Here is a 14,600-nt window from a genome sequence, read left to right as displayed (position 1 = left end):
TGCTAGGTCAGGCAGTGGTTTGCGCCTTTTGCACTCATTGTTAACTGGTTTTAAGCTTTGCTTTTGTTTTCCAAAATTCTTAAAATCTTCATCTTTAGGAAGCGGTTTCTTTGATGGTATAGAAATTTCAAACCTGAGTTATGAATGAACTGCTCAGAATTCTCAATAATATATGAGAATTTTTCAGTGTGACAAAGTAATAGGACTTCTTTTAAAAATATACTAAACCTTATGAGAAGTGAATAATACTGATATAAAACTACTTTTTTTTTTTCTTTTAGTACTTTGTAGGTAAGGATAGAATTCGAACATGAAGTCAGATCTTTCCTCACCAGAATAATGACTTTTATTTGCTCAAAATATTTTTCGTCAAGAAAAATGTTCTCAAGAACTAATGTTCTGATTCCCTTGATTGTGTCAGTGTAATTGTTTAACCCACTATATTGAGTGCCTATTACAATTGCAGTGTTGGAGCTATGAAGTCAAACAAAAGCAGTTAACATAAGTTGTGTGGTAATCTGGAAAAGCACAGTAGAAACCATCAAAAGGAGTGACTAATTCCGCATGGGGGGATAGGAAGAGTGTTTATCAGGAATATAATGTTTAAGATGGGTTTCAGAAAAGACCTTACCAGGCATGAAAGAATGACAGAGTGTTGTACTCATAGTATCATTGGAAACATGGAAGAACAGGGCACGCAGTGTGTGAGAGACTAGCCAAGGTACAGCTAGTTCATTTTCTTCTTTTATTTGCAAGTCCTGTTAGGTAATTGTAACATTTTGAAGTCCTTTGAAATGTTTGGCCAAAAATTATTTCTTAAGTATTTTTGGTGTGGCTACTCATACAGATAATTTAAAGACATGGAATATTCTCTTTTTGTGGTTCCATGAAAATGGTGATACCTGTTTCTCAAAGAAGAACCTGGTAGTTAGATGATGTGTTAAAAGATCAGCTCTTAACAATATCTGATACATTTGATTAATGTTTTATATATGCTGGTGTCATGTCAAGTTTATATTTCACATTAAACTTACTGTGGATGATAGAAACTAAAAAGCTTTCTAAAAGATGTATATTAAATTGCTGACATGTAATCAGAATGTACAAGTCATTTAACCATCATAATATTAGTTGATGCTGTTTTGTTTTATTCTATAGTGTTACATAGGTTAAATACAAGATATATATTGGCTATATCTATAAAACTAGGTTTTTCTGTCTTCCTAGAAATAGTTATCACTGTAATTGACATTTTAAAATTTGTTCTGATTTTTTTTTTTGAGTCGTAAAACTACGTATTTTTAAATTTATTTCTACAGCAAGCTGTGATTTACATAGGCTTAAATACACAAATTTACAGCTCGATGACATTTTACATGTTAATACACTGCTCTGATCACTACCAAAAGAAAGAATATGTCCATCACTTCAAAAAGTTATTTTTGTCCCTGTCTAGTTGTAACCACCCCTACTCCACCCCTGAAAAACCAATACTGTGTTCTGACTTCTCTTTCTCTAGATTAGTTTTGATTGTTCTTGAACTTCATTTAAAAACAATGATACAGTCGTGTAGCATGTACTTGTTTGTATCTGACTTTTTCTGCTCATCCATTTTGGGAGTATATCAGTAGTTTTTTGTGTTTTTTTTTAAGATTTTTAAAAATTCATTTTTGGCTGCACTGGGTCTTCGTTGCTGCATGCAGGCTTTCTCTAGTTGTGGTGAGTAGGGCTACTCTTCTGGTTGTGGTGCTTGGGCTTGTCGGTGGGGTGGCTTCTCATTGTGGAGCATGGGATCTAGAGCACAGGCTCAGTAGTTGTGGCCCACCGGCTTAATTGGTCCAAGACACATGGGATCTTCCCGGACCAGGAGTCAAACCCATGTCCTCTGCGTTGGCAGGCAGATTCTTAACCACTGGACTATCAGGGAAATCCCAGTAGTTCGTTTTTTATTTGTTTTCATTTTTTTAGTTGCTGCAAATATTCCATTGTATGAATAAATCACACTTTAAAAAATCTATTCTGGTATTATAGATGTTTTGTTTCTTGTTTTAGCTTTTATAAAGTTGCTGTGAACATTCTTGCATATAACAGGTGCTATGATCTGAAGGTGTCCTTTAAAATTCATGTTGGAACTTATCCATTATACCAAGGTGATATTGAAAAAGTAGGGCCTTCGGGAGGTGACTCGATCGTGAGGGCAGAATCCTCATGCTAGGGTTAGCACCCTTATAAAAGAGTCAAGGGAAAGCTCCCTCACCTTCCACCATGTGAGGACACAACTAGAAGTTGGCAGTGTGCCACCCAAAAGGGAGCCTTCACCTGAGCCCAACTGTTTGGCACCCTGATCTTAGACTTCTAGCCTCCAGAATGGTGAGCAATGAAATTCTGCTGTTCATAAGCTGTCTGTTCTGTGGTATTTTGTTATAGAAACCCAGATAGACTAAATCAGTGCAATTTTTTATTCAGTCATTGTGCTATTGCTAGGCATTTATTTTGTTTTCAATTTTCAGTCTCTAAATGATGTTTACTAAACAACCTTACACAATGTTCCAAATCTTTGACTTTTATGGAATAGTCTCGGTAGTGTGGTTACTGGATCAGAGGGTAATACGTTTTTTAAACTTGCTATTTAATTTTTGTATGTAATTTACTTATATCCAGCTTGCTTCTCTGAAAGGCTGTGGCAGTTCATGGTTTCACCAGCAATGTAGGAAAGTGCCTATTAGCCCATATCCCAGACAGTATTTGATATCACTATAATTTTTGCTGTCAGTGGATGTAAATGATGCCATTATGTCTTTAGTTTGCAATTCCCTGACTACAAGTAAATTTGAGTGATTTGCTCTTCCATGAATTATCTCTTTGTATTCTTTGTATATTTTTCTATTAATTATAAGATGTCAGTTTATAAGTACTTTATATGATTACCTATATTAATTCTTTGTAACTTCATTATATACTTTTCTAGAATTTGAGATTTATATTGACTTTATAGTTTTATGCCATACAAAACATTTTCAATTTTTATGTAGAAAATTGTGTCTTGGTTGAGGTTTATCCTACCTCGAGATTTTGTAAATGTACTTTCCAGCATTTCCTTGTGAAATTTTTATTGTATGTGTTACATTTGTACATCTTTAATCCATCTGAAATTTATTTTTGTACATGGCATATGATAGCAGTCCAATTTTACTTTCTCCCAGATGGCTAACCAGTTGTGCTACTTCTATTTTCCTACTGAGTAGAACTACCATCTTTGTTAATCTTAAATTCTCATACATGCTAGGATTAATCTCTAGCTTGTTCAATTTGATGTTTATGTGTTCCTATACCAGTATGGTTTTGGTTTTGGTTAAAGAGACTTTGAGTTATGTTCTATTATCTGGTAAAGCAAGTCTTTTTCTTCATTGTTTCCCAAATAATTTTCTTACCTATTTTTGCATATGTAATTTTCCATATAAACTTTAAAATCATTTTCTCCAGTCTCACCATCATCCTGTAAGGTTATATAAGGATTCTAGTTTGAATTACATTTAATTTATATATTAATTTACGTTACAAGTTACATTGTTATAATATATTTACATCTGGGAATATAGTATGTCTTTCCATTTGCCCAGATCTTATGTTTGTTAAGACTTCTTTCATACATGTTTTATTCCTCTTTAGTTAAATTTATTCCTAAGAATTATCTTAGAGTGTTCTTGCTATACCAAATGGAATTTTTTTTTCTGATTTCCATTTCTAAATAGCTAATTGCTACAATAGAGAATAGACTTTTTAAAATTCTCTATCCATGTACTTCTTGATATTTTGATTAATCCTCCTGTTTATACTAGCATCCTTTGAGATTTTCAGATATATGATAATAGCAAAAACAGTTTCACTTCTTTTTTCACTATTTATGCAGGTTGCTAAATTTTCCTATTTTTCTGTTTGATAGAAACATTAAGACAGTGTTTAATGATGATGGTGATAAGTAGCATCACTATTGAGTTCCTGATTTTAATTAAAATGATCTTAGTTTTTCAGACTTCTGGAAAGCATGCTATTCACTTGGGTTGCTTTTTTTATTGTAAGTACTTTTTATTTGATTTAAGTGATTTATTCTATCCAGAGTTTGCTTTTTTTAATTAGGAATGTCTACTGAAATATCTCCCAGGCTTCCCTGGTGGCTCAGATGGCAAAGAATCTGCCTGCAATTACAGGCGACCCAGGTTCCATCCCAGGGTCGAGAAGATCCCCTGGAGGAGAAAATGGTTACCCACTCCTGTATTTTTAACCTGGAGAATCCCATAGACACAGGAGCCTGGAAGGCTGCAGTCCGTGGGGTCTCAGTCTAACATGACTGAGTGACTAACACACACACTGAAATTTTATGAAGGAATTTTTCAGCACTTAAATATGATTTTCTTTAATTTGTTGATGAAGTAGATACATTATCAACATATAATAGACTTCTTGATACTGAACTACCTTTGGCTTCATGGAATAAATTTCTGTAGACCAAATACTCCTGGATTCTTTGTTTTCTTTTCCTACTGGTCTTGACAGAGGGTTTCTCAACCGTAGTCTCTAGTTAGAGCTTGTCAGACGCAGGGTGAGGAAACTAGTAAATAAGCCACTCATATGGCCTCATACATACAGTGTCAGACTTTATTTTTTTGGGCTCCAAAATCACTGCAGATGGTGACTGCAGCCATGAAATTAAAAGACGCTTACTCCTTGGAAGGAAAATTATGACCAACCTAGATAGCATATTCAAAAGCAGAGACATTACTTTGCCAACAAAGGTCCATCTAGTCAAGGCTATGGTTTTTCCTGTGGTCATGTACGCATGTGAGAGTTGGACTGTGAAGAAAGCCGAGTGCTGAAGAATTGATGCTTTTGAACTGTGATGTTGGAGAAGACTCTTGAGAGTCCCTTGGACTGCAAGGAGATCCAACCAGTCCATTCTAAAGGAGATCAGTCCTGGGTGTTCTTTGGAAGGAATGATGCTAAAGCTGAAACTCCAGTACTTTGGCCACCTCATGTGAAGAGTTGACTCATTGGAAAAGACCCTGATGCTGGGAGGGATTAGGGGCAGGAGGAGAAGGGGATGACAGAGGATGAGATGGCTGGATGGCATCACTGACTCGATGGACGTGAGTCTGAGTGAACTCCGGGAGTTGGTGATGGACAGGGAGGCCTGGTGTGCTGCGATGCATGGTGTCTCGAAGAGTCGGAGACGACTGAGCGACTGATCTGATCTGAACTGATGGCCTCTCTTACTCCCAGCTATAAGATTTACAGCTCCTTGGTTCTTATGAGTCAAATAAATCGGAATTTAGAGTGGAGGAAAAATAGGGTACTTTCTGGTTTCCAACTTCCAGAATCATCCTCTGGTCTGTCTTTCTTTTGGTTATTTTTCACCTTTTATATCAATGACTCTATTTTGTTTTGCTTTGTACCAGAAATTTACATCAAAAGGCTGCCTTAAAGGATTCTTTTAATACAATAATGAAATAGCAACCTATTCTAATGTTTCTCTTTCCTTCTGTTAGTTAGCTTTGTCTTCTCTGAAGTCTATTTGCATTGTTTTCTCTAGTTATTTTAGTGGCAAGTGTTTTGCCGTGAATTTCAGGCTTTTATCCAGAACCTAAACTATTAGTAAGCCCAGATAATCAGTATTTATGTTTCTAATTGTCCAAAGGAAGTCTTTGGACATTTTACCAGTCTGGAAAATTTTAATTTGAATATCTAACTATAATTTCATTATTTTGCAGATTGTTCTAATTAAAAATCTTTCTAGTGGTTTTGGTAATAGTTAAGGATTAATAGTCCTGGGTGTACTTTGGAAGGATTGATGCTAAAGCTGAAACTCCAATACTTTGGCCACCTCATGCAAAGAGTTGACTCATTGGAAAAGACTGATGCTGGGAGGGATTGGGGGCAGGAGGAGAAGGGGACCACAGAGCATGAGATGGACAGGGAGGCTTCTTGTGCTGCAGTTCATGGGGTCGCAAAGAGTCGGACACGACTGAGCGACTGAACTGAACTGAAGGTTTCAATAAGCTTTAATGATGAGAACCTCCTGTTGATACTAAACAAAAAGGTAGCAAGTTAGCAAATAAAGCACTGGCCATGAAGTTAGGCAGCATGAGTACTAGTGTCAGCTCTGCCACTGGCTTATATGAACTCAAATGAAGTTCTGCACCTGTGACTATTAATTTCCTTTTCTGTGAAATGAAGTTACTGAAGTAAATGGTTGAGCTTCTTTTAAGCTTTAACATTCTGGAAAAATGAAATACCATGTTTGAGACCTGCCCCCAAAATAGCTCATGATTCTACTGTTTCACAATTCAGTGCTCTTGCTATGTAATTTTGTAAGAAAACAGATTGTCGGGGGACTTTCAGAACTTTATTATCTGTTCCCATATAGCAGTTGCTGTAGTAGGTCTGCTGTAGTTTTGAATGTTCATGTCTCCCCAAAGTTCATATATTGAAATCCCTAACACCCCGTACCCTCAACAGTGTGATGATGTTTGGAGGTGGGACCTTTGAGAGGAAATAGATCAAGGAGGTGGAGCCCTCATGAATGGGATTAGTATCCTTATTAAAAAAGACCCTAGAAAGCTCCCTTGCCCCTTCTGTCCTATGAGGACACAGTATAAAATATCTATGATACTCAATCTGCCGCCACCTTGGTCTTGGACTTTTCAGTGTCCAGAACAATGAGAAATAAATTTGTTCTTCGTAGGCAATTCAGTCTGTGGTATTTTTGTTATAGCATTCTAATGTCTAAGACACTGTTCCTTTAAATTGTTCTTTGTGAAAGTAATTTTTAAGTCTCCATATCCCGTCTTGGTAAATTCATGTATCCTCTTTGAGTTTCTGTAAGTCATATCTGTCCAGGCAGTTTTCAAGATCTTTTTATGTTATGAGACTATAATTCAATTTATTATGTATCAACCTAATAATTACCAGTGAATTAAGTTGTTGTCATACTAGAATTTTACTTGAAAGGTCTTCGTGTCCAAAAACAGAATTGCCTGTTGTATTATAAGTATTTCTTATTCAGTCAGTCAGAAATACCTTTGAAAGCCTGCTGTGTGTCAGCCTGTGTGTTAAGGTCTTACGGATATGCCCATAAATAAAATGTACCTGTTTTTTGGTTTAGGGGAATCTACAATCTAAAGTAGACAATTAACTAACCAATTGCAATAAAGTTGCATGAGGGTTATAGATAAGAAAATACATATTGTTGTGCAGCAAATGACAAGAACTTTTCATCTAAGAGTTTCATCTATGAACTCGTGTTCGTAAATTATCGAGAGAGGGTGATTATTGGGATAGGATAGGGGGACTGCATGGCATGTGTGATGTTAAAAGTTGAAAACATGTTCTCAAGGATGAGAAAGAGCTTGGCAGTTTCAAAGTGTATGAAAGTAGGTGGGTAGGAGCCAGATCTTAGAAAGCTTAAATAAGGCATATTTAATACCTCAGGCAATAGGAAGTCATTTAAGCATTTTAAGAGGCAAATCATATATTCAGGTTTGGAAGGCACTATGCAGAGTGATTTAGTGTCCACCTAAAGGTAGATTGTCTCGATTCAAATCCTGGTTCTGTATTTAGGCCGTTGACATTGGGCAATTTAGCATTAAACTTTTGTTTACTGTGTGTAAAATGGTATAATAATAATATCTTATTTGTTGAGTTGTTAGTTTTATGTACTTAATAAACCACTTAATACAATGCATAGCCCCTGGTAAGTATAATCAATCTGATTTCAGTATTGACCCATCTGGTGATGTCCATATGTAGAGTCTTCTCTTGTGTTTTTGGAAGAGGGTGTTTGCTATGACCAGTGCGTTCTCTTGGCAAAACTGTTAGTCTTTGACCTGGTTCACTTTGTACTCCAAGGCCAAATTTGCCTGTTACTCCAGGTAGCTCTTGACTTCCTACTTTTGCATTCCAGTCCCCTATAACAAAGAGGACATCTTTGGGGGGTGTTAGTTCTAGAAGGTCCTATAGGTCTTCATAGAACTGTTCAACTTCTTCAGCATTGCTAGTCGGGGACATAGACTTGGATTACTGTGATATTGAATGGTTTGCCTTGAAAATGAACAGAGATCTATCATTTTTGAGATTGCATCCAAGTACTGCATTTCAGACTCTTGTGATCTATGATGGCTACTCCATTTCTTCTAAGGGATTCCTGCCCACAGTAGTAGATATAATGGTCATCTGAGTTAAATTCACCCATTCCAGTCCATTTTAGTTCTCTGATTCCTAGAATGTCGACATTCACTCTTGCCATCTCCTGTTTGACCACTTCCAGTTTGCCTTGATTCATGGACCTAACATTCCAGGTTCCTATGCAATATTGCTCTTAGAGCATCGGACTTTACTTCCATCACCCATCACATCCACAACTGGGTGTTGTTTTTGCTTTGGCTCTGTCTCTTCATTCCTTCTGAAGCTATTTCTCCTCTCTTCTCCAGTAGCATATTGGTCACCTGCCAACCTGGGGAGTTCATCTTTCAGTGTCATAACTGTTTGCCTTTTCATACTGTTCACGGGGTTCTCAAGACAAGAATACTGAAGTGGTTTGCCATTCCCTTCTCCAGTGGACCATGTTTTGTGGCCCTACACGGCATGGTTCAGTTTCATTGAGCTAGACAAGGCTGTGGTCCATATGATCAGTTTGATTAGTTTTCTTTGATTATGGTTTTCATTCTGTCTGTCCTCTGATGGATAAAAGCTTCCTGATGGGAGAGATTGACTGAGGTGGAAACTGGGTCTTGTTCTGATGGGTGGGGCCAAGTTCAGTAAATCTTTAATCCACAATTTTCTGTTGATGGACGGGGCTGTGTTCCCTCCTTGTTGCTTGGCCTCAGGCCTCCTTGAAGTGAAGTGAAGTGAAGTCCCTCAGTCGTGTCTGACTTTTTGCGACCCCATGGACTGTAGCCTACCAGGCTCCATCCATGAGATTTTCCAGGCAAGAATACTGGAGTGGGTTGCCATTCCTCCTCCTTACCTGAGGCCAAACTATGGTGAAGGTAATGAAGATAATGGCAGCCTCCTTCAAAAGATCCCATTCAGGCACTGCTGCACTCAGTACCCCCAACCCTGCAGCAGGCCACCACTGACACTCATGGGCAAAAGTAGATGTTTTTCTGGAACTGTCTTGCTTTTTCGATGATCCAGCAGATGTTGGCAATTTGATCTCTGGTTCCTCTGCCTTTTCTAAATCCGACTTGAACATCTGGAAGTTCACGTTTCACGAACTGTTGAAGCCTGGCTTGGAGAATTTTGAACATTACTTTGCTAGTATGTGAAGTATGAAGTGAAGTTGCTCAGTTGTGTCCAACTCTTTGCAACCCCATGGACTGTAGCCTACCAGGCTCCTCAGTCCATGGGATTTTCCAGGCAAGAGTACTGGAGTGGGTTGGCATTTCCTTCTCCAGGGGATCTTCCCGACTCAGGGATCGAACCTGGGTCTCCCGCATTGTAGGCATGTGAGATGAGTGCAATTGTGTGGTAGTTTGAACATTCTTTGGCATTGCCTTTCAGTGGGATTGGAATGAAAACTGACCTTTTCCAGTCCTGTGGCCATTGCTGAGTTTTCTAGATTTGCTGGCATATTGAGTGTGTATCACTTTCACAGCATCAACTTTTAGAATTTGAAATAGCTCAACTGGAATTTCATCACCTCCACTAGCTTTGTTAAATATTAACAATTTTACATGTTTCATCAAGTTACATTGTCATTCTGTAAGAATTTGTCACTGAGGCCATCAGAGTCCATTATGAATAAATTGAGTACCAAGGACTGTCTGAAGGCATGTTGCAGTGATGACATAAGGCCAAATGGAGCTGAGCCCTGTGAAACAGGTGATTTAACCTGGCATTGTCTGTTCAGCTTGGCTCTGGGAGGACATCTATACAGCCAGGTTTTTTTGTTAGTTTTACCAAAAGGACATGTTATATATTACTTTGGCTGTCTTTTTTATCTGTGTATAAAAATAGTACATAGAAATTAGCAAATTCACAAAACATAAAACCACAAAGAAAAAAAAATCATTTGTAATCCCATTATCCAATGAAAAGTAGAATTGATTTTTAATGTATTTTCTTTCAGTCATATATACAGAAATACTCTTACTAAATACATCATACAACTACATTATTTTAAAAGGGAAATGTATGGATGAATTTTTGTGAAGACACAGATTTATTGCTTTCCCTTATTAATAATTTCTGTCCTCTAAAAAAAGTGGTTTGTTTTAATCCAAAATAAAACATATAACTCTTAACTAATTATTTTTATTTAGTTTCTAGTATGAATATTTTGAGGGCTTCCCAGGTGGCCATGGTAAAGAATCCGCCTGCCAATGCGGGAGACGAAAAAGATGCGGGTTCGATCCTTGAAGTAGGAAATGGCAACCTGCTCCAGTATTCTTGCCTGGAGTATTCCATGGACAGAGGAGCCTGGTGGGCTTCAGTTCATGGGGTCACAGAGTCAGGACACAACTGAGTGACTGAACACGTGTGCTCACGTACACACAAATATTTTGATTATAGCTGCTCCTAGAGTGGTTTTATTAAAACAGAAACAAAATTGAAAGCACTACTGTTTTACTAATGGTATTGTAACAGCTTGTTGGTTTCATTGCATTTTTATAACATTTTAAATTCTTTAAAGCTATCAGTTAATGTAACAGCTGTTTATATCAGCATAACTACCTAATTTTATATATGAGAAACCTGAGATGGAATAAGAGACTAAGTTACGTGCCCAAATTACAAGTAGTTAGAAAAACATGGACTCTTAGCTTTGGCAAATGGTTTTGCCATTTATTGAAATGTAAGTCTCAGAAATTATTCTTTTTTAAGTCAATATTTATTAAGCACTGAAAATAGGAAGATCAGAAATAAAGTCTACGTCAAATGTAGAGGGTAATGAGTAATCTGGTTTGGCTGGAGGGCAAGGTATTTGGGGGATTTGGACTAGTGAGATCAGACTGGAAAGTCATTGGGAACCATAGACTCTTCTTGCATAATGGAGTTCATAATAACTCTAATAAAGCATGTGCTGATGGATATTTAACAAGCAGAAATGAATAGATTATAAAAATGAACAAGAAGTACAGAAAATATTTAATGATAGCCCCAAATATTAAAAACTAAAAGGGGAAATGAATTTGAGAGCCATTATAGAAATAGATTCCCAAGATATGGTGAGTAAGAATGGTATATTAAGGGAGAGAGTGGTCAAGATGATTCCCGAGTTCATACCTGAGTGCTTGGGGAAATCTCAGGGGAAAAAAGAGGTTTATTTGGTAGGAAAAATGTATTTAATTGTTGGATGTGCTATGGTTGAAGTCTCTATAAGACATCCAAGTAGAAGATGTGTGACCAGTAGGCAAATTGTGGATGGAAAAGAGAACTCAGGAGTGAAATCAGATCTGGAGACATAGGCAGAGAAGTTACCTGTCTAATGGGAATAATTTTTAATGCCATATCATCATTCCTTCTTGCCTACGTATATACAGTCTCAATGTATTTGAGGAATGCAGGGCAGCAGTGTATCCAAATGACTGTTGTTACCACCCTTAGAACTAGGCAGTCACAGTGAGAGAGGGCACCTTAGGATTCAGAAGAGCCCAAGCCTCAAGCAGCACAAGGTGACTAGTGGGAAAACACAGACTAGGAAGGCTGTTTGAGTTGTATGAGAAGAAAATAAAGTTATATACCTCCTGTTTCTTAGATGTTGGTAAACCTTTTGTGTACACCATCTGCTTTATTTCTCAACAATCTCATGAAATAGAGAGTATGATCTTCATTTTGAAGGTGATGAAACTAAAGCCAAGAGAAGCTAAGTGATAATAGAGCAAGGAAGCAAGGATTTGAACCGATGGGAGTTCAGTGTCATGGGTCCTTTTGACATACTTTGCCATCTTTTCCAGTAAGACCTGTCGATTAAGCTATCAAACTTATGCTTAATAGGCTTTTTTAGTTCCTTGCCTTTGTGTAATAAGCACAGTGCTTCAGATCTTAAAATGTAATTGAATTCTGATGGTGAGTAACCATTGCCTGTAGTGAGAAAGCATGTGTGGGAAGCAAACAAAAAATGAAAGTTGGATCTCATAATATACATCTCCATCCCAGTATGCAGACCTTCTGAAATGTTTTCAGATGTCAACATTTGTTTATTTTACTCTACTGAGTTATGTGAAACTTAGAAGAATGAACTGAGAGTCCAAAGATACCTGGGAGAAAAGATATTAAAAATACACAATTAACTAAAAATTGTCATAATTTGACACTCCCAGTTAGCTGAAAATTGTGCTCATTTGACATCATCTGAAATGCCACAGTACAATCCCAATTTGTGTTAGTAGGCACAGACAAGATTGTGTGTTCTAGGATACAAAGCTAGTTTGTACCATGAAACTTCCTGTAATTGTGGGTGCATTTACTTGCCCATCTTTTGTTTGTATATATACCACTTCACAGCAAACTAGAAGCAAGTTATGACATTTCAACCAGACGATAGTGTTGAATATAGGAACAGTGTAATTCTTCTTTGTGTGTGCTGTTTCTGCAGTATTTGAAATGGATGGGATTTTCTTTGTTTTTTTCTCTTAAAGACCTAATTTTTAAATTTGCTTGTTATTTTGGTCATGTTTCTTAAAACTGATCCGTATATAGTGAACCATGAGAAGAAATTAATGCCAAATATGTAGTCTTCTAGCTAGAACTTCTGGTGCTGGATTTTGATTCTTCAGTTGTCATGCACTGTTAACATACTTTCATTCTTTAACATTGCTCTTTGTTCTGTGGGAAATGCTACAAGAAAATAGGAATTTCCTCTCACCGTTAGCCCTCTGGCAGTGTTTTTCAGTCTAATTCCCGGCTTGCACTCAGTCCTGGTTACTACCTCCTCTTCTTACTGGCAGTCTAAATTCCGCTAATCTACGAAGAGGGGGGTTCCAGACCGACGAGGAAACAGCTTTCAGACGCTGCACTGCAGGCATATTAAGTTATCCCCTCACTGTGCAGTCTGGAAATCGGGGAGCATTTCTCTGGCAGTGAATTCTAATGAGCTGCTAAAGATGCCAGAGCCTGTGTGCGCACCCGGGCGTTTTCTTCTTTCCCCTCCCCCGCCTCTTCCTTTTCCCAAGCCCCCTCTTCTCCCTATTTCTCCTCCTCCTCCTTTATCCCCTCCCTCTGTGTCTCAGTTCTGCAGTAAACGAGGCTGAGGCACATTCCTGCTTTGCAAGGCTTTCAGCTAAGGATGTTCTGTGGCTTTTGTTTGGATTGCAGCATGCAGAATTACAGGTAATACTCGGAAATTGAGCTAGACAGATCAATGCTATTGAAATGTTTTCTAAGAGGCAAAATATTGGAATCAATAAAAAAAATTAAGTTATCTTGGCTAATTTTATTAGTGGTAATTAAATGGTATAAGTAGATTCCTTTTCTCCCCTGAAAAGCTCAAAAGAAAGGAAATGGGGTTAGATTGATCTGACTGGCGATTGATTTTGCTTTATGTTGGTCATGAAAGACTGCTGTTGCTGCACCTCCCCTGTAAAGTAAGAACCATTTATGTGGGGGTGCTGCTGAGGGTAGGCGTGAATAGTTGACCTGGGTGGGGTGGGATGGAGTGGGAGGTGGGATACCAGCTTGAGCTAGCCAGGTTCTTGATTAGGGCATTGGATACAAAATGTAAAACGCTCTCTCCTTTTCTTCTGTCAGCTGTTCAGAGGAGACTCATTACAACTCTTGCTGAAGTCCTAGCCTTCCTCCCTTCTCTTCTGCCCCTGCCCCCCACCCTCACTGGCTGAAGACCTTGTACCCAGAGTTTGCCTTACTCCCCTGGTGCTATGTGTATGGTAAACCTGGTACTATGGCCGCATCTGGGACTGGCCAGACAACTGCTGCTGGTTCTCCCTATTCCAAGAAGGATTTAAAGGGGAATTACACTGCAGGCAATGCACCAGAGCGGCAGCATCGCGAGCTTGGGGACTAAGGCTCCTCGGGCATTATTGCAGACACACAGAGCTGACCGCAATGACAGCAGCTGCTCCTTTGAACTGTTGGCAGCAGCCAAGCGGCAGCATGAAGTGAAAGATCACTCCTGAGCTCAAGATGAACTCTACCTTGGATGGTAATCAGAGCAGCCACTCTTTTTGCCTCTTGGCATTTGGCTACTTGGAAACTGTCAATTTTTGCCTTTTGGAAGTATTGATTATTGTGTTTCTAACTGTGTTGATTATTTCTGGCAACATCATTGTGATTTTTGTATTTCACTGTGCACCTTTGTTGAACCACCATACTACAAGTTACTTTATCCAGACTATGGCATATGCTGACCTCTTGGTTGGGGTAAGCTGCCTGGTCCCTTCTTTATCACTCCTCCACCACCCGCTTCCAGTAGAGGAGTCCTTGACTTGCCAGGTATTTGGTTTTGTAGTATCAGTTCTGAAGAGTGTCTCCATGGCCTCTCTGGCCTGTATCAGCATTGATAGATATATTGCTATCACTAAACCTTTAACCTATAATACCCTGGTTACGCCCTGGAGACTACGTCTGTGTATTTTCCTGATTTGGCT

General features: G+C 38.3%; 1 protein-coding gene across 18 annotated transcripts in view; it reads left to right on the top strand.

Annotated features, from left to right (window-relative positions):
* The window catches only part of RABGAP1 (RAB GTPase activating protein 1), a 169,408-nt gene that overhangs the window by 79,855 nt on the left and 74,953 nt on the right, over positions 1–14,600 (top strand). For 3 of the 18 annotated variants that reach the window (XM_086325328.1, XM_086325325.1, XM_086325324.1), the window contains exons 14-15: positions 1,653–1,719; positions 4,138–4,511. The exons of 12 other annotated variants lie outside the window; for them this stretch is intronic. In XM_086325328.1, coding sequence (XP_086181454.1) covers positions 1,653–1,719; positions 4,138–4,343 — 273 coding nt within the window. In that variant the 3' untranslated portion in view covers positions 4,344–4,511. Of the gene's footprint in view, positions 1–1,652; positions 1,720–4,137; positions 4,512–12,942; positions 13,327–13,743; positions 14,446–14,600 lie in introns of those variants that run through there. 3 more of the 18 variants (XM_086325330.1, XM_086325329.1, XM_086325331.1) reach the window with 3 other exon arrangements.

The sequence above is a fragment of the Bos grunniens genome, chromosome 11, assembly GCF_055505025.1.
Source record: "Bos grunniens cultivar Pamir isolate PY7600 chromosome 11, Bosgru_T2T1.0, whole genome shotgun sequence".
NCBI classification, from domain to species: Eukaryota; Metazoa; Chordata; class Mammalia; order Artiodactyla; family Bovidae; genus Bos; species Bos grunniens.
The sequence above is the reverse complement of the archived record's forward strand: the minus strand, read 5'-3'. Positions and strand labels throughout refer to the sequence as shown.